Here is a 19570-nt window from a genome sequence, read left to right as displayed (position 1 = left end):
TTATGGTGAAGCGCTCAGTCCTGTGTCCATGTTATGGTGGAGCCGTCAGTCCTGTGTCAATGTTATGGTGGAGCAGTCAGTCCTGTGTCCATGTTATGGTGGAGCAGTTAGTCCTGTGTCCGTTTTATGGTGAAGCGCTCAGTCCTGTGTCCATGTTATGGTGGAGCCGTTAGTCCTGTGTCCATGTTATGGTGGAGCAGTCAGTCCTGTGTCCATGTTATGGTGGAGCGGTCAGTCCTGTGTCCATGTTATGGTGAAGCGCTCAGTCCTGTGTCCATGTTATGGTGGAGCCGTCAGTCCTGTGTCAATGTTATGGTGGAGCAGTCAGTCCTGTGTCCATGTTATGGTGGAGCAGTCAGTCCTGTGTCCGTTTTATGGTGAAGCGCTCAGTCCTGTGTCCATGTTATGGTGGAGCCGTTAGTCCTGTGTCCATGTTATGGTGGAGCAGTCAGTCCTGTGTCCATGTTATGGTGGAGCGGTCAGTCCTGTGTCCATGTTGGGGTGGAGCAGTCAGTCCTTTTTCCTTGTTATAGTGAAGCAGTTGATCCATTGTCCATGTTATGGTGGAACATTCATCCCCTGTCCGTTTTGGGGTGAAGCGTATAGTCTTGTGTTCCTGTTTCAGTGGATCAGTTAGTCCTCTCTCCATGTTATAGTGGAGCAGTAAGTCCTGTCTATGTTATGGTGGAGCAGTCAGTCCAGTGTCCATGTTATGGTGGAGCATTTAGTCCTGTGTCTATGTTATGGTGGAGCAGTCATTCCTGTGTCCATGTTATGAAGGAACGATCAGTCCTGTGTCCATGTTATGGTGGAACAGTCAGTCCTGTATCCATGTTATAGTGGAGCAATCCGTCTTGTGTCCTTGTTATGGGGGAGCAGTCAGTCCTGTGTCCATGTTATAGTGGAGCAATCCATCTTGTGTCCTTGTTATTGTGGAGCAATCAGTCCTGTGTCCTTGTTATGGTGGAGCAGTCAGTCCTGTGTGCGTATTATGGTGGAGCATTTAGTCCTGTGTCCATGTTATGGTGAAGTGGTCAGCCTTGTGTCCATATTATGGTACAGTGGTCAGTCATGTGTCCATGTTATGATGGAGCAGTCAGTCCTTTGTCCATGTTATGGTGGAGCAGTCAGTCTTGTGTCCATGTTATGGTGGAGCTGTCAGTCCTGTGTCCATGTTATGGTGGAGCCGTCAGTCCTGTGTCCATGTTATGGTGGAACAGTCAGTCTTGTGTCCATGTTATGGTGGAGCTGTCAGTCCTGTGTCCATGTTATGGTGGAGCTGTCAATCCTGTGTCCATGTTATGGTGGCGCCATCAGCCCTGTGTCTATGTTATGATGGAGCGATCAGTCCTGTCTCCTTGTTATGGTGGAGCAGTCAGTCCTGTGGCTATGTTATGGTGGAGCAGTCAGTACTGTGTCTATGTTATGGTGGAGCGATCAGTCCTGTGTCCTTGTTATGGTGGAGCAGTCAGTCCTGTGTCTTTGTTATGATGGAGCAGTTAGTCCTGTGTCCATGTTATGGTGGAGCTGTCAGTCCTGTGTCCATGTTATGGTGGAGCAGTCAGTCCTGTGTCCATGTTATGGTGGAGCGGTCAGCCTTGTGTCCATGTTATGGGGGAGCAGTCAGTCCTTTTTCCATGTTATGGTGGAGCGGTCAGTCTTATGTCCATGTTATGGTGGAGCAGTCAGTCCTGTGTTCATGTTATGGTGGAGCAGTCAGTCCTGTGTCCATGTTATATTGGAGCAGTCAGTCTTATGTCCATATTATGGTGGAGCAGTCAGTCCTGTGTTCATGTTATGGTGGAGCAGTCAGTCCTGTGTCCATGATATGGTGGAGCAGTCAGTCAAGTATAAGGGGGCAGCAGTTCGTCCAGTGACCATGTTTGGGAGCAGCGATCAGTCCCATCTCTGTGTTATGGTTCATTTTATGGTAAGTCTGTACACTTTCTTGTTTGTTGTGCTTCATGTTTTGTATCATGCTTTTCAGTGAGGAGCTATCAACATTATCCAGGCAGACGTCACGGAGAAGATTGAACTCTAACACAGCCAGCACGGATACAAGGATGCAGGTATCTCCATCCACACATGACCAGCACAGATACATGTATGTACATCCACACATGACAGCACAGATACATGTATGTACATCCACACATGACAGCACAGATACATGTATGTACATCCACACATGACAGCACAGATACATGTATGTACATCCACACATGACAGCACAGATACATGTATGTACATCCACACATGACAGCACAGATACATGTATGTACATCCACACATGACAGCACAGATACATGTATGTACATCCACACATGACAGCACAGATACATGTATGTACATCCACACATGACAGCACAGATACATGTATGTACATCCACACATGACAGCACAGATACATGTATGTACATCCACACATGACAGCACAGATACATGTATGTACATCCACACATGACAGCACAGATACATGTATGTACATCCACACATGACAGCACAGATACATGTATGTACATCTGCAACATCCCCCACCGGGGCCTAGCCTTTTCTTGGGGGTTGCAGGCAGCCAGGGACCAGAATACCAGAGTGGCCAGCGGTTGCGGCCTGCTGCTGTCCTACAGCCTGGCAGGTCTCCAGCAGGTGGTGTGTGCAAGAAATATGGAGAGAGAGGCTGATGCACTGGATCTCCCTGGGGCAACCCCTTTAATGTTCATAGAATCAGTCCCTGGGTAATGGATGGAGAGCCCTTGGTGTTACAGCCGTATCCAGGGATCAGACTGAGGCAACGATCTTGTTACAGATGCCGGATTGTTGGAGAGTCCGTATTACTGGAGTGGTCATGGAGAGTGATCCTCGGGAGTAGATTCACCAGCCTGGTAGTAGGTGCAGGCTGGGAGGTAGCTGTGTCCAGGTATGGAAGCTGGGTGTTCTGTGTGTGACACTGAAGGTGTCTGGCCACTGACAGTCTGTGAGCTCTATATTAAGAGCTGAGGCCTAGGAGGCCGGTGGTCAGAGCATGTGCTCTAAGATCTCTCTGGTAACAGAGCTGGATCCTAAGAAGCATTGCCCCTTCCTGTCCAGGGGTTTTATGATCCCCTGTTCAGGTGGTGGCTCACTCTCCAATCACACTCCAGCTCACATAAAGGAATACAATTGGATAATAACTTTTGTATAGTTAACTCTTGCCTGCTCAGGCAGGATCTACTGCTTGTTAACCCCTGATGACCAGGTCTAGAACCTTACTGGAGGGTTTGCGACTCCCTCTGTCAGCTCCTAGCCTGTGAAGGGCACTGTTCACAACTCCCCCTCTGACCATGTATTGACAAGGGTGTTGCACATCCACACATGACCAGCACAGATACATGTATACAGGTATGTACATCCACATACAGGCTGTGGTGCAAATAACATCATAAAATGTCCCACCATCATACTAATGCCTGGAGATGATGAAGATTCTGCCACTGGGTGTCTGTTGGGGAGGTGCTCGGGGGATATCTCCAGTTGCTTAGTCACCTACCAGGGCGGTGTACACAATAATCTTCTGGTATTTTCTCTGCTTTTAGTTGGAGGAGAGTTTGCATCTGAGAGGACTCCACCCTGACAGCCTGAGGGACCCCAGCATCAGCTCCATGATGGTGAGCATATCATGTGTGATCCAGACTTGTACACAGGGCCGTAACAGGGGCAGGGGACCAAACAGGGGAAGAGATTAAATATGGTGCCTTAGAGAACCCCAAATAAAATCTCGACCAAGCGGACAAGGCTTTTCCATTTATGTCTTGCAATCCTATATGAGAAGGGGAGGCCCACAAGACGACTGGACATGTATCATACTGACCTATTATTGCTGCTTTCCTCCCGACAGGGGGAAGAGGCGGACAGACGCAGCTACTCCACATTGACCACCGTGCGGGAAATCGAGACTCAGACTGAACTGCTGGCAACTGTTCCAGATGATGAGATGAAGGAGGAGGAAGAAGATGACATTGCACCGGAGGAACCAGTGGAGGAGAAAGAACTTGAGCTGAGTGAAAGAGGGAGCACAGGAATCTTGTCCACCCAACCATTCATCAAGCAGGGGATGAGCCATTTCTATCAGGAGAATGGGACTCTACGAGCCAAGCCGACAACTAATGGTATCTATATAAATGGCCGAGGACACCTCGTATAACTGTCACCTCCATATAAGACTCTCACATTGTGAGCGAGGAGCCATGACGCAATATCATGACGACTTTTTAGTGCTGGCATGGGGGAAGGGCAAGGGCCATGCAGCTGCAGGAATGGCAGCTGTGGGGCTGATTTTCAGACATGTTCCAAGCCACTCATGCCCTCCTACCATCATTAAATCCTGATCTGGTCCTTATCCAAGAAGATCTATTGAACACCCAATGTGGGGTCCTAATGATGACTGGAGCCATTCCAGGTGTCACCACCAACACTGCATCACCACAGTCATGTACGCGGCATCCTCCCCAGGTCCATGGGATTCAGTATCTGAAATCGGGTCTCTGCTTTCTTGGTTTGCACTGGTTTCATTGTGGTAGGATCTTGCTCTTCTGTGTGAGGAGTAGACTAAGGTCTCCAGGATATCTCAACCTCTTAGCACCCTCCTTATGCTAGGTGTCATCCTCCTACGCCAGGTATGGTGGTCCCATACCATATAACCACATAGACAACACATGGTGACAGCAGTAGGTTTTCTCTTTCTGTTGCATCCAAGAAGAGGAACCGAGGCCTCGTAAACATGACTCACTGTGGGACTCTTGTGAAATTTTAGCTACGGTTTAACTCATTGTTTATAGGGTCCACTCCACAATCAGAAGAAAACCCCAACCTTACACACTTTGTCCCAAGTAAAAGGGATCTTGATGAAGAAGATATTGTGGGACAGACGTGCAGATGACACTGAAGCCTGAGCAGGGCCCCACCGGACGAGCCAGCCCCTGGTGGTGGACTGCTCTTCATGCTGGACATTACGCACTCTCTAGTAATTGTACATACTGATGTAAATGTCTTTTCAGGTCTAAGAACATGTAAGTTGAGAGGGAGGTCTCGGATATTTATGTGTACTGTATAGATTTTCTACATACTATATTTATGTGGGGGGCTGGGGTGTTTTTATCGTCGTCGCAGGGGAAATTCTTGTACATAGATGATGATTGATACTTGAAGCTCAATGTCTGTAAATCACAAAAACTAAGATCACAAATGACCCAGTGTCAATGTCTTCATTTCCGCCACAGTGATGGACATGTATAATAAAAATGGGCCCCACACTGGGCCACATCACCAGTGGATGGAATATCCAACCTTCTAACCATTGGGTGTCCACCACTCATTGAGAACATCCCCTGCCGGTGATACAATGGGGGTGGGATTTGAAGGTCCGTGGGGCCTTCAGAACAACCTGCTCCAAGATTCTCACTTTATTTCAGCGTTGTGCGGTTTGGGTGATGCTCTGAGGAGGATGTGGTTCTCAGACAGTCACTCGGGCTTCCTCTAAATTCTGATCATTACATTTGCAGCAAAAAGGGGCAGGGACTAGGTGCAACATTCATCGTATCAGGGTGGTGATGGTCTCTGTAACACGGCTGCTTCCTCTACCCGAACCACTTCCTGTAAATGATTAAGTTCAGTATCTTATCTGCAGAAAAGTAAATGTAGACAACGAAGGAGACATCAGAGAAGCAGGTGCCGAAGATGCCATAAATCCATGAGAGTCCGGCACTTGCACAAAGCCAGGCGTGAACGTCTACAGCCATGTCGCTAGCCATGAAGGCCAGACAGAAAGTCAAAAAGAAGACGGTCAAAGACAAAATCTTTGGGTGTGATTTGCTGGAACATCTCCAGTTATCAGGACAGGAAGGTAAGTGTGTGGACTTGTCTTCATCGCCGCACTACTGCACTCTTGTCCATGTAAGATCTCTATGGGATGATGGACATGGTACATCGGCCAACCTCCTACATAAGGGACCATAACTGTCACAGAAAAAGAACAAGCACCATTCCTAGGAGGGTTTGGGTCACACTCAGCTCCTTGTAATAGATACAATAGAGAAGCAGGATATATGTCAATGGACAATATGGAACTTACGGTAGGTGTCAGGGTCTCAGGCGGATGCTGATGTAGGCCACACCACCATAATCAAGATCTATTAATAAGAAGAGTTATAGAAAGAGGAAAGAAAAACGACCAGAATGTCAATACACACAGATCAGATAATTCTAAGATCTGTCATCTCTCCTCCTGTGTGGTGTAGTATATAGAGGATGTGTCAGCTCTCCTCCTGTGTGGTGGAGTATATAGAGGATGTGTCGGCTCTCCTCCTGTGTGGTGTAGTATATAGAGGATGTGTTGGCACTCATCCTGTGTGGTGTAGTATATAGAGGATGTGTCAGCTCTCCTCCTGTGTGGTGGAGTATATAGAGGATGTTTTGGCTCTCCTCCTGTATAATGGAGTATATAGAGGATGTGTTGGCTCTCCTCCTGTGTTGTGGAGTATATAGAGGATATGTTGGCTCTCCTCCAGTGTGGTGGAGTATATAGGGGATGTTTCGGTTCTCCTCCTGAGTGGTGGTGTATATAGAGGATGTGTCGGCTCTCCTCCTGTGTGGTGTAGTATATAGAGTATGTGTCGTCTCTCCTCCTGTGTGGTGTAGTATATAGAGGATGTGTTGTCCCTCCTCCTGTGTGGTGTAGTATATAGAGGATATGTGGGCTCTCCTCCTGTGTGGTGTAGTATATGGAGGATGTGTTGGCTCTCCTCCTGTGTGGTGGAGTATATAAAGGATGTGTCGGCTCTCCTCCTGTGTGGTGGAGTATATAGAGGATGTGTCGGCTCTCCTCCTGTGTGGTGTAGTATATAGAGGATGTGTCAGCTCTCCTCCTGTGTGGTGTAGTATATAGAGGATGTGTCAGCTCTCCTCCTGTGTGGTGTAGTATATAGAGGATGTGTCGGCTCTCCTCCTGTGTGGAGTAGTATATAGAGGATGTGTCAGCTCTCCTCCTGTGTGATGTAGTATACAGAGGATGTGTCAGCTCTCCTGCTGTGTGGTGTAGTATATAGAGGATATGTCAGCTCTCCTCCTGTGTGGTGTAGTATATAGAGGATGTGTCGGCTCTTCTCCTATGTGGTGGAGTATATAGAGGATGTGTCGGCTCTCCTCCTGTGTGGTGTAGTATATAGAGGATGTGTCATCTCTCCTGCTGTGTGGTGGTGTATATAAAGGATGTGTCAGCTCTCCTCCTGTGTGGTGGAGTATAAAGAGGATGTGTCAGCTCTCCTCCTGTGTGGTGGAGTATATGGAGGATGTGTCGGCTCTTCTCCTCCTGTGTGGTATAGTATATATAGGATGTGTCGTCTCTCCTCCTGTGTGGTGTAGTATATGGAGAATGTGTCGGCTCTCCTCCTGTGTTGTGCAGTATATAGAGGATGTGTCAGCTCTCCTCCTGTGTGGTGTAGTATATAGAGGATGTGTCATCTCTCCTGCTGTGTGGTGTAGTATATACAGGATGTGTCGGCTCTCCTCCTGTGTAATGGAGTATATGGAGGATGTGTCAGCTCTCCTCCTGTGTTGTGTATATAGAGGATGTATCAGCTCTCCTCCTGTGTGGTGTAGTATATAGAGGATGTGTCAGCTCTCCTGCTGTGTGGTGTAGTATATAGAGGATGTGTCGGCTCTCCTCCTGTGTGGCGGAGTATATGGAGGATGTGTCGGCTCTCCTCCTGTGTTGTGCAGTATATAGAAGATGTGTCAGCTCTCCTCCTGTGTGGTGTAGTATATAGCGGATGTGTCAGCTCTCCTCCTGTGTGGTGTAGTATATAGAGGATGTGTCTGCTCTCATCCTGTGTGGTGTAGTATATAGAGGATGTTTGGGCTCTCCTCATGTGTGGTGAAGTATATTGAGGATGTGTCAGCTCTCCTGCTGTGTGGTGTAGTATATAGAGGATGTGTCGGCTCTCCTCCTGTGTGGCGGAGTATATGGAGGATGTGTCGGCTCTCCTCCTGTGTTGTGCAGTATATCGAAGATGTGTCAGCTCTCCTCCTGTGTGGTGTAGTATATAGAGGATGTGTCAGCTCTCCTCCTGTGTGGTGTAGTATATAGAGGATGTGTCGGCTCTCCTCCTCTGTGGTGGAGTATATAGAGGATGTGTCAGCTCTCCTCCTGTGTGGTGTAGTATATAGAGGATGTGTCAGCTCTCCTGCTGTGTGGTGTAGTATATAGAGGATGTGTCGGCTCTCCTCCTGTGTTGTGCAGTATATAGAGGATGTGTCAGCTCTCCTCCTGTGTGGTGGAGTATATAGAGGATGTGTCGGCTCTCCTCCTGTGTGGTGTAGTATGTAGAGGATGTGTGGGCTCTCCTCCTGAGTGGTGTAGTATATAGAGGATGTGTCGGCTCTCCTCCTGTGTGGTGGAGTATATAGAGGATGTGTCAGCTCTCCTCCTGTGTGGTGGAGTATATGGAGGATGTGTCGGCTCTCCTCCTATGTGGTGGAGTATATGGAGGATGTGTCGGCTCTCCTCCTGTGTTGTGCAGTATATAGAGGATGTGTCAGCTCTCCTCCTATGTGGTGGAGTATATGGAGGATGTGTCGGCTCTCCTCCTGTGTTGTGCAGTATATAGAGGATGTGTCAGCTCTCCTCCTGTGTGGTGTAGTATATAGAGGAGGTGTCGGCTCTTCTCCTGTGTGGTGGAGTATATAGAGGATGCGTCAGCTCTCCTGCTGTGTGGTGTAGTATATAGAGGATGTGTCGGCTCTCCTCCTGTGTAGTGTAGTATATAGAGGATGTGTCTGCTCTCCTCCTGTGTGGTGTAGTATATAGAGGATTTTTGAGCTCTCCTCATGTGTGGTGAAGTATATTGAGGATGCGTCAGCTCTCCTGCTGTGTGGTGTAGTATATAGAGGATGTGTCGGGTCTCCTCCTGTGTTGTGCAGTATATAGAGGATGTGTCTGCTCTCCTCCTGTGTGGTGTAGTATATAGAGGAGGTGTCGGCTCTTCTCCTGTGTGGTGGAGTATATAGAGGATGTGTCGGCTCTCCTCCTGTGTGGTGGAGTATATGGAGAATGTGTCAGCTCTCCTCGTGTGTGGTGGAGTATAAAGAGGATGTGGCGGCTCTCCTCCTGTGTAGTGTAGTATATACAGGATGTGTGGGCTCTCCTCTTGAGTGTTGTAGTATATAGAGGATGTGTTGGCTCTCCTCATGTGTGGTGAAGTATATAGAGGATGTGTCAGCTCTCCTGCTGTGTGGTGTAGTATATAGAGAATGTGTCAGCTCTCCTCCTGTGTGGTGTAGTATATAGAGGATGTGTCAGCTCTCCTCCTATATGGTGCAGTATATAGAGGATGTGTCAGCTCTACTCCTGTGTAATGGAGTATATGGAGGATGTGTCGGCTCTCCTCCTATGTGGTGGAGTATATGGAGGATGTATCGGCTCTCCTCCTGTGTTGTGCAGCATATAGAGCATGTGTCAGCTCTCCTCCTATGTGGTGGAGTATATGGAGGATGTGTCGGCTCTCCTCCTGTGTTGTGCAGTATATAGAGGATGTGTCAGCTCTCCTCCTGTGTGGTGTAGTATATAGAGGAGGTGCCGGCTCTTCTCCTGTGTGGTGGAGTATATAGAGGATGTGTCGGCTCTCCTTCTGTGTGGTGTAGTATATAGAGTATGTGTCGTCTCTCCTCCTGTGTGGTGTAGTATATAGAGGATGTGTTGTCTCTCCTCCTGTGTGGTGTAGTATATAGAGGATGTGTGGGCTCTCCTCCTGTGTGGTGTAGTATATGGAGGATGTGTTGGCTCTCCTCCTGTGTGGTGGAGCATATAAAGGATGTGTCGGCTCTCCTCCTATATGGTGGAGTATATAGAGGATGTGTCGGCTCTCCTCCTGTGTGGTGTAGTATATAGAGGATGTTTCAGCTCTCCTCCTGTGTGGTGTAGTATATAGAGGATGTGTCAGCTCTCCTCCTGTGTGGTGTAGTATATAGAGGATGTGTCGGCTCTCCTCCTGTGTGGAGTAGTATATAGAGGATGTGTCAGCTCTCCTCCTGTGTGATGTAGTATACAGAGGATGTGTCAGCGCTCCTGCTGTGTGGTGTAGTATATAGAGGATGTGTCAGCTCTCCTCCTGTGTGGTGTAGTATATAGAGGATGTGTCGGCTCTTCTCCTATGTGGTGGAGTATATAGAGGATGTGTCGGCTCTCCTCCTGTGTAATGTAGTATATAGAGGATGTGTCATCTCTCCTGCTGTGTGGTGGTGTATATAAAGGATGTGTCAGCTCTCCTCCTGTGTGGTGGAGTATAAAGAGGATGTGTCAGCTCTCCTCCTGTGTGGTGGAGTATATGGAGGATGTGTCGGCTATTCTCCTCCTATGTGGTATAGTATATATAGGATGTGTCGTCTCTCCTCCTGTGTGGTGTTGTATATAGAGGATGTGTCGTCTCTCCTCCTGTGTGGTGTAGTATATGGAGAATGTGTCGGCTCTCCTCCTGTGTTGTGCAGTATATAGAGGATGTGTCAGCTCTCCTCCTGTGTGGTGTGGTATATAGAGGATGTGTCATCTCTCCTGCTGTGTGGTGTAGTATATACAGGATGTGTCGGCTCTCCTCCTGTGTAATGGAGTATATGGAGGATGTGTCAGCTCTCCTCCTGTGTTGTGTATATAGAGGATGTATCAGCTCTCCTCCTGTGTGGTGTAGTATATAGAGGATGTGTCAGCTCTCCTGCTGTGTGGTGTAGTATATAGAGGATGTGTCGGCTCTCCTCCTGTGTGGCGGAGTATATGGAGGATGTGTCGGCTCTCCTCCTGTGTTGTGCAGTATATAGAAGATGTGTCAGCTCTCCTCCTGTGTGGTGTAGTATATAGAGGATGTGTCAGCTCTCCTCCTGTGTGGTGTAGTATATAGAGGATGTGTCGGCTCTCCTCCTGTGTGGTGTAGTATATAGAGGATGTGTCAGCTCTCCTCCTGTGTGGTGTAGTAAATAGAGGATGTGTCAGCTCTCCTGCTGTGTGGTGTAGTATATAGAGGATGTGTCGGCTCTCCTCCTGTGTTGTGCAGTATATAGAGGATGTGTCAGCTCTCCTCCTGTGTGGTGGAGTATATAGAGGATGTGTCGGCTTTCCTAGTGTGTGGTGTAGTATATAGAGGATGTGTGGGCTCTCCACCTGAGTGGTGTAGTATATAGAGGATGTGTCGGCTCTCCTCCTGTGTGGTGTAGTATATAGAGGATGTGTCAGCTCTCCTCCTATATGGTGTAGTATATAGAGGATGTGTCAGCTCTCCTCCTGTGTGGTGGAGTATATGGAGGATGTGTCGGCTCTCCTCCTATGTGGTGGAGTATATGGAGGATGTGTGGGCTCTCCTCCTGTGTTGTGCAGTATATAGAGGATGTGTCAGCTCTCCTCCTATGTGGTGGAGTATATGGAGGATGTGTCGGCTCTCCTCCTGTGTTGTGCAGTATATAGAGGATGTGTCAGCTCTCCTCCTGTGTGGTGTAGTATATAGAGGAGGTGTCGGCTCTTCTCCTGTGTGGTGGAGTATATAGAGGATGCGTCAGCTCTCCTGCTGTGTGGTGTAGTATATAGAGGATGTGTCGGCTCTCCTCCTGTGTATTGTAGTATATAGAGGATGTGTCTGCTCTCCTCCAGTGTGGTGTAGTATATAGAGGATGTTTGGGCTCTCCTCATGTGTGGTGAAGTATATAGAGGAAGCGTCAGCTCTCCTGCTGTGTGGTGTAGTATATAGAGGATGTGTCGGCTCTCCTCCTGTGTTGTGCAGTATATAGAGGATGTGTCTGCTCTCCTCCTGTGTGGTGTAGTATATAGAGGAGGTGTCGGCTCTTCTCCTGTGTGCTGGAGTATATAGAGGATGTGTCGGCTCTCCTCCTGTGTGGTGGAGTATATGGAGAATGTGTCAGCTCTCCTCGTGTGTGGTGGAGTATATAGAGGATGTGGCGGCTCTCCTCCTGTGTAGTGTAGTATATAGAGGATGTGTGGGCTCTCCTCTTGAGTGTTGTAGTATATAGAGGATGTGTGGGCTCTCCTCATGTGTGGTGAACTATATAGAGGATGCGTCAGCTCTCCTCCTGTGTGGTGTAGTATATAGAGGATGTGTCAGCTCTCCTCCTATATGGTGGAGTATATAGAGGATGTGTCAGCTCTCCTCCTGTGTGGTGGAGTATATGTAGGATGTGTCGGCTCTCCTCCTTTGTGGTGGAGTATATAGAGGATGTGTCGGCTCTCCTCCTGTGTGGTGTAGTATATAGAGGATGTGTCAGCTCTCCTCCTATTTGTTGGAGTATATGGAGGATGTGTCGGCTCTCCTCCTGTGTTGTGCAGTATATAGAGGATGTGTCAGCTCTCCTCCTGTGTGGTGTAGTATATAGAGGAGGTGTCGGCTCTTCTCCTGTGTAGTGGAGTATATAGAGGATGTGTCGGCTCTCCTACAGTTTGTGTGGAGTATAGGGAGAATGTGTCGGCTCTCCTCCTGTGTAATGGAGTATATGGAGGATGTGTCAGCTCTCCTCCTGTGTTGTGTATATAGAGGATGTATCAGCTCTCCTCCTGTGTAGTGTAGTATATAGAGGATGTATCAGCTCTCCTCCTGTGTGGTGTAGTATATAGAGGATGTGTCGGCTCTCCTCCTGTGTTGTGCAGTATATAGAGGATGTGTCAGCTCTCCTCCTGTGTGGTGGAGTATATAGAGGATGTGTCGGCTCTCCTCCTGTGTGGTGTAGTATATATAGGATGTGTGGGCTCTCCTCCTGAGTGGTGTAGTATATAGAGGATGTGTCGGCTCTCTTCCTGTGTGGTGTAGTATATAGAGGATGTGTCAGCTCTCCTCCTATATGGTGGAGTATATAGAGGATGTGTCAGCTCTCCTCCTGTGTGGTGGAGTCTATGGAGGATGTGTCGGCTCTCCTCCTATGTGGTGGAGTATATGGAGGATGTGTCGGCTCTCCTTCTGTGTTGTGCAGTATATAGAGGATGTGTCAGCTCTCCTCCCATGTGGTGGAGTATATGGAGGATGTGTCGGCTCTCCTCCTGTGTTGTGCAGTATATAGAGGATGTGTGGGCTCTCCTCTTGAGTGTTTTAGTATATAGAGGATGTGTGGGCTCTCCTCATGTGTGGTGAATTATATAGAGGATGCGTCAGCTCTCCTGCTGTGTAGTGTAGTATATAGAGGATGTGTCGGCTCTGCTCCAGTGTTGTGCAGTATATAGAGAATGGGGGTCATTTACTAAAGGCCCGATTCGCGTTTTCCCGACGTGTTACGCGAATATTTCCGATTTGCGCCGATTGTACCTGAATTGCCCCGGGATTGTGGCGCACGCGATCGGATTGTGGCGCATCGGCGCCGGCATGCGCGCGACGGAAATCGGGGGGCGTGGCCGAACGAAAACCCGACGTATTCGGAAAAACCGCCGCATTTAAAAACCGAAAAAGTGTCGCTTGGGGAGCGCTTACCTTCACTTGGTCCGAGGTGGTGAATTCCGGCGCGATGAGATGACTTTCAGCGCAGCAGCGCCACCTGGTGGACGGCGGAAGAACTACATTCATAAATCCCGGCCGGACCCGAATGCAGAGCACAGAACGCGCCGCTGGATCGCGACTGGACCGGGTAAGTAAATGTGCCCCAATGTGTCTGCTCTCCTCCTGTGTGGTGTAGTATATAGAGGAGGTGTCGGCTCTTCTCCTGTGTGGTGGAGTATATAGAGGATGTGTCGGCTCTCCTCCTGTGTGGTGGAGTATATGGAGAATGTGTCGGCTCTCCTCCTGTGTGGTGGAGTATATGGAGAATGTGTCGGCTCTCCTCCTGTGTGGTGGAGTATATGGAGAATGTGTCAGCTCTCCTCGTATGTGGTGGAGTATGTAGAGGAGGTGGCGGCTCTCCTCCTGTGTAGTGTAGTATATTGAGGATGTGTGGGCTCTCCTCCTGTGTGGTGTAGTATATAGAGGATGTGTCAGCTCTCCTCCTATGTGGTGGAGTATATAGAGGATGTGTCAGCTCTCCTCCTGTGTTGTGCAATTTATAGAGGATGTGTCAGCTCTCCTCCTGTGTGGTGGAGTATATAGAGGATGTGTCGGCTCTCCTCCTGTGCTGTGCAGTGTATAGAGAATGTGTCAGCTCTCCTGCTGTGTGGTGTAGTATGTAGAGGATGTGCCGGCTCTCCTCCTGTGTGGTGGAGTATATAGAGGAGGTGTCGGCTCTCCTCCTGTGCTGTGCAGTGTATAGAGAATGTGTCAGCTCTCCTGCTGTGTGGTGTAGTATGTAGAGGATGTGCCGGCTCTCCTCCTGTGTTGTGCAGTATATAGAGGATGTGTCAGCTCTCCTCCTGTGTGGTGTAGTATATAGAGGAGGTGTCGGCTCTTCTCCTGTGTGGTGGAGTATATAGAGGATGTGTCGGCTCTCCTCCTCCTGTGTGGTGGAGTATATGGAGAATGTGTCAGCTCTCCTCGTGTGTGGTGGAGTATATAGAGGATGTGGCGGCTCTCCTCCTGTGTAGTGTAGTATAAAGAGGATGTGTGGGCTCTCCTCTTGATTGTTGTAGTATATAGAGGATGTGTCAGCTCTCCTGCTGTGTGGTGTAGTATATAGAGGATGTGTCGGCTCTCCTCCTTTGTGGTGGAGTATATAGAGGAGGTGTCTGCTCTCCTCCTGTGTGGTGTAGTATATAGAGGATGTGTCAGCTCTCTTCCTATATGGTGGAGTATATAGAGGATGTGTCAGCTCTCCTCCTGTGTAGTGGAGTATATAGAGGATGTGTCAGATCTCCTCCTGAGTGGTGTAGTATATAGAGGATGTGTCGGCTCTCCTCCTGTGTGGTGGAGTATATGGAGGATGTGTCGGCTCTCCTCCTATGTGGTGGAGTATATGGAGGATGTATCGGCTCTCCTCCTGTGTTGTGCAGTATATAGAGGATGTGTCAGCTTTCCTCCTATGTGGTGGAGTATATGGAGGATGTGTCGGCTCTCCTCCTGTGTTGTGCAGTATATAGAGGATGTGTCAGCTCTCCTCCTGTGTGGTGTAGTATATAGAGGAGGTGTCGGCTCTTCTCCTGTGTGGTGGAGTATATAGAGGATGTGTCGGCTCTCCTACTGTGTGGTGGAGTATATGGAGAATGTGTCGGCTCTCCTCCTGTGTAATGGAGTATATGGAGGATGTGTCAGCTCTCCTCCTGTGTTGTGTATATAGAGGATGTATCAGCTCTCCTCCTGTGTGGTGGAGTATATAGAGGATGTGTCGGCTTTCCTCCTGTGTGGTGTAGTATATAGAGGATGTGTGGGCTCTCCTCCTGAGTGGTGTAGTATATAGAGGATGTGTCGGCTCTCCTGCTGTGTGGTGTAGTATATAGAGGATGTGTCAGCTCTCCTCCTATATGGTGTAGTATATAGAGGATGTGTCAGCTCTCCTCCTGTGTGGTGGAGTATATGGAGGATGTGTCGGCTCTCCTCCTATGTGGTGGAGTATATGGAGGATGTGTGGGCTCTCCTCCTGTGTTGTGCAGTTTATAGAGGATGTGTCAGCTCTCCTCCTATGTGGTGGAGTATATGGAGGATGTGTCGGCTCTCCTCCTGTGTTGTGCAGTATATAGAGGATGTGTCAGCTCTCCTCCTGTGTGGTGTAGTATATAGAGGAGGTGTCGGCTCTTCTCCTGTGTGGTGGAGTATATAGAGGATGCGTCAGCTCTCCTGCTGTGTGGTGTAGTATATAGAGGATGTGTCGGCTCTCCTCCTGTGTATTGTAGTATATAGAGGATGTGTCTGCTCTCCTCCTGTGTGGTGTAGTATATAGAGGATGTTTGGGCTCTCCTCATGTGTGGTGAAGTATATAGAGGAAGCGTCAGCTCTCCTGCTGTGTGGTGTAGTATATAGAGGATGTGTCGGCTCTCCTCCTGTGTTGTGCAGTATATAGAGGATGTGTCTGCTCTCCTCCTGTGTGGTGTAGTATATAGAGGAGGTGTCGGCTCTTCTCCTGTGTGCTGGAGTATATAGAGGATGTGTCAGCTCTCCTCGTGTGTGGTGGAGTATATAGAGGATGTGGCGGCTCTCCTCCTGTGTAGTGTAGTATATAGAGGATGTGTGGGCTCTCCTCTTGAGTGTTGTAGTATATAGAGGATGTGTGGGCTCTCCTCATGTGTGGTGAAGTATATAGAGGATGCGTCAGCTCTCCTGCTGTGTGGTGTAGTATATAGAGAATGTGTCAGCTCTCCTCCTGTGTGGTGTAGTATATAGAGGATGTGTCAGCTCTCCTCCTATATGGTGGAGTATATAGAGGCTGTGTCAGCTCTCCTCCTGTGTGGTGGAGTATATGTAGGATGTGTCGGCTCTCCTCCTATGTGGTGGAGTATATGGAGGATGTATCGGCTCTCCTCCTGTGTTGTGCAGTATATAGAGGATGTGTCAGCTCTCCTCCTATGTGTTGGAGTATATGGAGGATGTGTCGGCTCTCCTCCTGTGTTGTGCAGTATATAGAGGATGTGTCAGCTCTCCTCCTGTGTGGTGTAGTATATAGAGGAGGTGTCGGCTCTTCTCCTGTGTGGTGGAGTATATGGAGGATGTGTCGGCTCTCCTACAGTTTGTGTGGAGTATATGGAGAATGTGTCGGCGCTCCTCCTGTGTAATGGAGTATATGGAGGATGTGTCAGCTCTCCTCCTGTGTTGTGTATATAGAGGATGTATCAGCTCTCCTCCTGTGTGGTGTAGTATATAGAGGATGTGTCAGCTCTCCTGCTGTGTGGTGTAGTATATAGAGGATGTGTCGGCTCTCCTCCTGTGTTGTGCAGTATATAGAGGATGTGTCAGCTCTCCTCCTGTGTGGTGGAGTATATAGAGGATGTGTCGGCTCTCCTCCTGTGTGGTGTAGTATATATAGGATGTGTGGGCTCTCCTCCTGAGTGGTGTAGTATATAGAGGATGTGTCGGCTCTCTTCCTGTGTGGTGTAGTATATAGAGGATGTGTCAGCTCTCCTCCTATATGGTGGAGTATATAGGGGATGTGTCAGCTCTCCTCCTGTGTGGTGGAGTCTATGGAGTATGTGTCGGCTCTCCTCCTATGTGGTGGAGTATATGGAGGATGTGTCGGCTCTCCTTCTGTGTTGTGCAGTATATAGAGGATGTGTCAGCTCTCCTCCTATGTGGTGGAGTATATGGAGGATGTGTCGGCTCTCCTCCTCTGTTGTGCAGTATATAGAGGATGTGTGGGCTCTCCTCTTGAGTGTTTTAGTATATAGAGGATGTGTGGGCTCTCCTCATGTGTGGTGAATTATATAGAGGATGCGTCAGCTCTCCTGCTGTGTAGTGTAGTATATAGAGGATGTGTCGGCTCTCCTCCAGTGTTGTGCAGTATATAGAGAATGTGTCTGCTCTCCTCCTGTGTGGTGTAGTATATAGAGGAGGTGTCGGCTCTTCTCCTGTGTGGTGGAGTATATAGAGGATGTGTGGGCTCTCCTCCTGTGTGGTGGAGTATATGGAGAATTTGTCGGCTCTCCTCCTGTGTGGTGGAGTATATGGAGAATGTGTCGGCTCTCCTCCTGTGTGGTGGAGTATATGGAGAATGTGTCAGCTCTCCTCGTATGTGGTGGAGTATGTAGAGGAGGTGGCGGCTCTCCTCCTGTGTAGTGTAGTATATTGAGGATGTGTGGGCTCTCCTCCTGTGTGGTGTAGTATATAGAGGACGGGTTGGCTCTCCTACTGTGTTATGGAGTATGTAGAGGATGTGTCGGCTCTCCTCCTATGTGGTGGAGTATATAGAGGATGTGTCGGCTCTCCTCCTGTGTGGTGGAGTACATGGAGGATGTGTCGGCTCTCCTCCTGTGTGGTGGAGTATATAGAGGATGTGTCAGCTCTCCTCCTATGTGGTGGAGTATATAGAGGATGTGTCAGCTCTCCTCCTGTGTTGTGCAATTTATAGAGGATGTGTCAGCTCTCCTCCTGTGTGGTGGAGTATATAGAGGATGTGTCGGCTCTCCTCCTGTGCTGTGCAGTGTATAGAGAATGTGTCAGCTCTCCTGCTGTGTGGTGTAGTATGTAGAGGATGTGCCGGCTCTCCTCCTGTGTGTTGGAGTATAAAGAGGATGTGTCAACTCTCTTCCTGTGTGGTGGAGTATATAGAGGATGTGTCGGCTCTCCTCCTGTGTGGTGTAGTATATAGAGGATGTGTCAGCTCTCCTGCTGTGTGGTGTAGTATATAGAGGATGTGTCGGCTCTCCTCCTTTGTGGTGGAGTATATAGAGGAGGTGTCTGCTCTCCTCCTGTGTGGTGTAGTATATAGAGGATGTGTCAGCTCTCTTCCTATATGGTGGAGTATACAGAGGATGTGTCAGCTCTCCTCCTGTGTAGTGGATTATATAGAGGATGTGTCAGATCTCCTCCTGAGTGGTGTAGTATATAGAGGATGTGTCGGCTCTCCTCCTGTGTGGTGGAGTATATGGAGGATGTGTCGGCTCTCCTCCTATGTGGTGGAGTATATGGAGGATGTATCGGCTCTCCTCCTGTGTTGTGCAGTATATAGAGGATGTGTCAGCTCTCCTCCTATGTGGTGGAGTATATGGAGGATGTGTCGGCTCTCCTCCTGTGTTGTGCAGTATATAGAGGATGTGTCAGCTCTCCTCCTGTGTGGTGTAGTATATAGAGGAGGTGTCGGCTCTTCTCCTGTGTGGTGGAGTATATAGAGGATGTGTCGGCTCTCCTACTGTGTGGTGGAGTATATGGAGAATGTGTCGGCTCTCCTCCTGTGTAATGGAGTATATGGAGGATGTGTCAGCTCTCCTCCTGTGTTGTGTATATAGAGGATGTATCAGCTCTCCTCCTGTGTGGTGGAGTATATAGAGGATGTGTCAGCTCTCCTGCTGTGTGGTGTAGTATATAGAGGATGTGTTGGCTCTCCTCCTGTGTTGTGCAGTATATAGAGGATGTGTCAGCTCTCCTCCTGTGTGGTGGAGTATATAGAGGATGTGTCGGCTCTCCTCCTGTGTGGTGTAGTATATAGAGGATGTGTGGGCTCTCCTCCTGAGTGGTGTAGTATATAGAGGATGTGTGGGCTCTCCTCTTGAGTGTTGTAGTATATAGAGGATGTGTGGGCTCTCATGTGTGGTGAAGTATATAGAGGATGCGTCAGCTCTCCTGCTGTGTGGTGTAGTATATAGAGGATGTGTCGGCTCTCCTCCAGTGTTGTGCAGTATATAGAGGATGTTTCTGCTCTCCTCCTGTGTGGTGTAGTATATAGAGGAGGTGTCGGCTCTTCTCCTGTGTGGTGGAGTATATAGAGGATGTGTCGGCTCTCCTCCTGTGTGGTGGAGTATATGGAGAATGTGTCGGCTCTCCTCCTGTGTGGTGTAGTATATAAAGAATGTGTCGGCTCTCCTCCTGTGTGGTGGAGTATATGGAGAATGTGTCAGCTCTCCTCGTATGTGGTGGAGTATATAGAGGAGGTGGCGGCTCTCCTCCTGTGTGGTGTAGTATATAGAGGATGTGTGGGCTCTCCTCCTGTGTGGTGTAGTATATAGAGGACGTGTTAGCTCTCCTACTGTGCTATGGAGTATATAGAGGATGTG

General features: G+C 48.7%; 2 protein-coding genes across 2 annotated transcripts in view; both read left to right on the top strand.

The window, feature by feature from the left end:
- NECTIN4 (nectin cell adhesion molecule 4) overlaps nt 1–5224 on the top strand; it is a 94497-nt gene extending 89273 nt beyond the window's left edge. The window contains exons 7-9 of the mRNA XM_072114412.1: nt 1988–2069; nt 3573–3644; nt 3875–5224. Of these exons, the coding sequence (XP_071970513.1) occupies nt 1988–2069; nt 3573–3644; nt 3875–4180 (460 nt within the window). The 3' untranslated portion in view covers nt 4181–5224. The remainder of the gene's footprint in view (nt 1–1987; nt 2070–3572; nt 3645–3874) is intronic.
- Nucleotides 5225–5570: 346 nt separating this feature from the next.
- ARHGAP30 (Rho GTPase activating protein 30) overlaps nt 5571–19570 on the top strand; it is a 72144-nt gene continuing 58144 nt past the window's right edge. The window contains exon 1 of the mRNA XM_072114411.1: nt 5571–5878. Coding sequence (XP_071970512.1) covers nt 5773–5878 — 106 coding nt within the window. The 5' untranslated portion in view covers nt 5571–5772. The remainder of the gene's footprint in view (nt 5879–19570) is intronic.

The sequence above is a fragment of the Engystomops pustulosus genome, chromosome 7 (genome assembly GCF_040894005.1).
Source record: "Engystomops pustulosus chromosome 7, aEngPut4.maternal, whole genome shotgun sequence".
In the NCBI taxonomy this organism is placed as follows: Eukaryota; Metazoa; Chordata; class Amphibia; order Anura; family Leptodactylidae; genus Engystomops; species Engystomops pustulosus.
The sequence above is the reverse complement of the archived record's forward strand: the minus strand, read 5'-3'. Positions and strand labels throughout refer to the sequence as shown.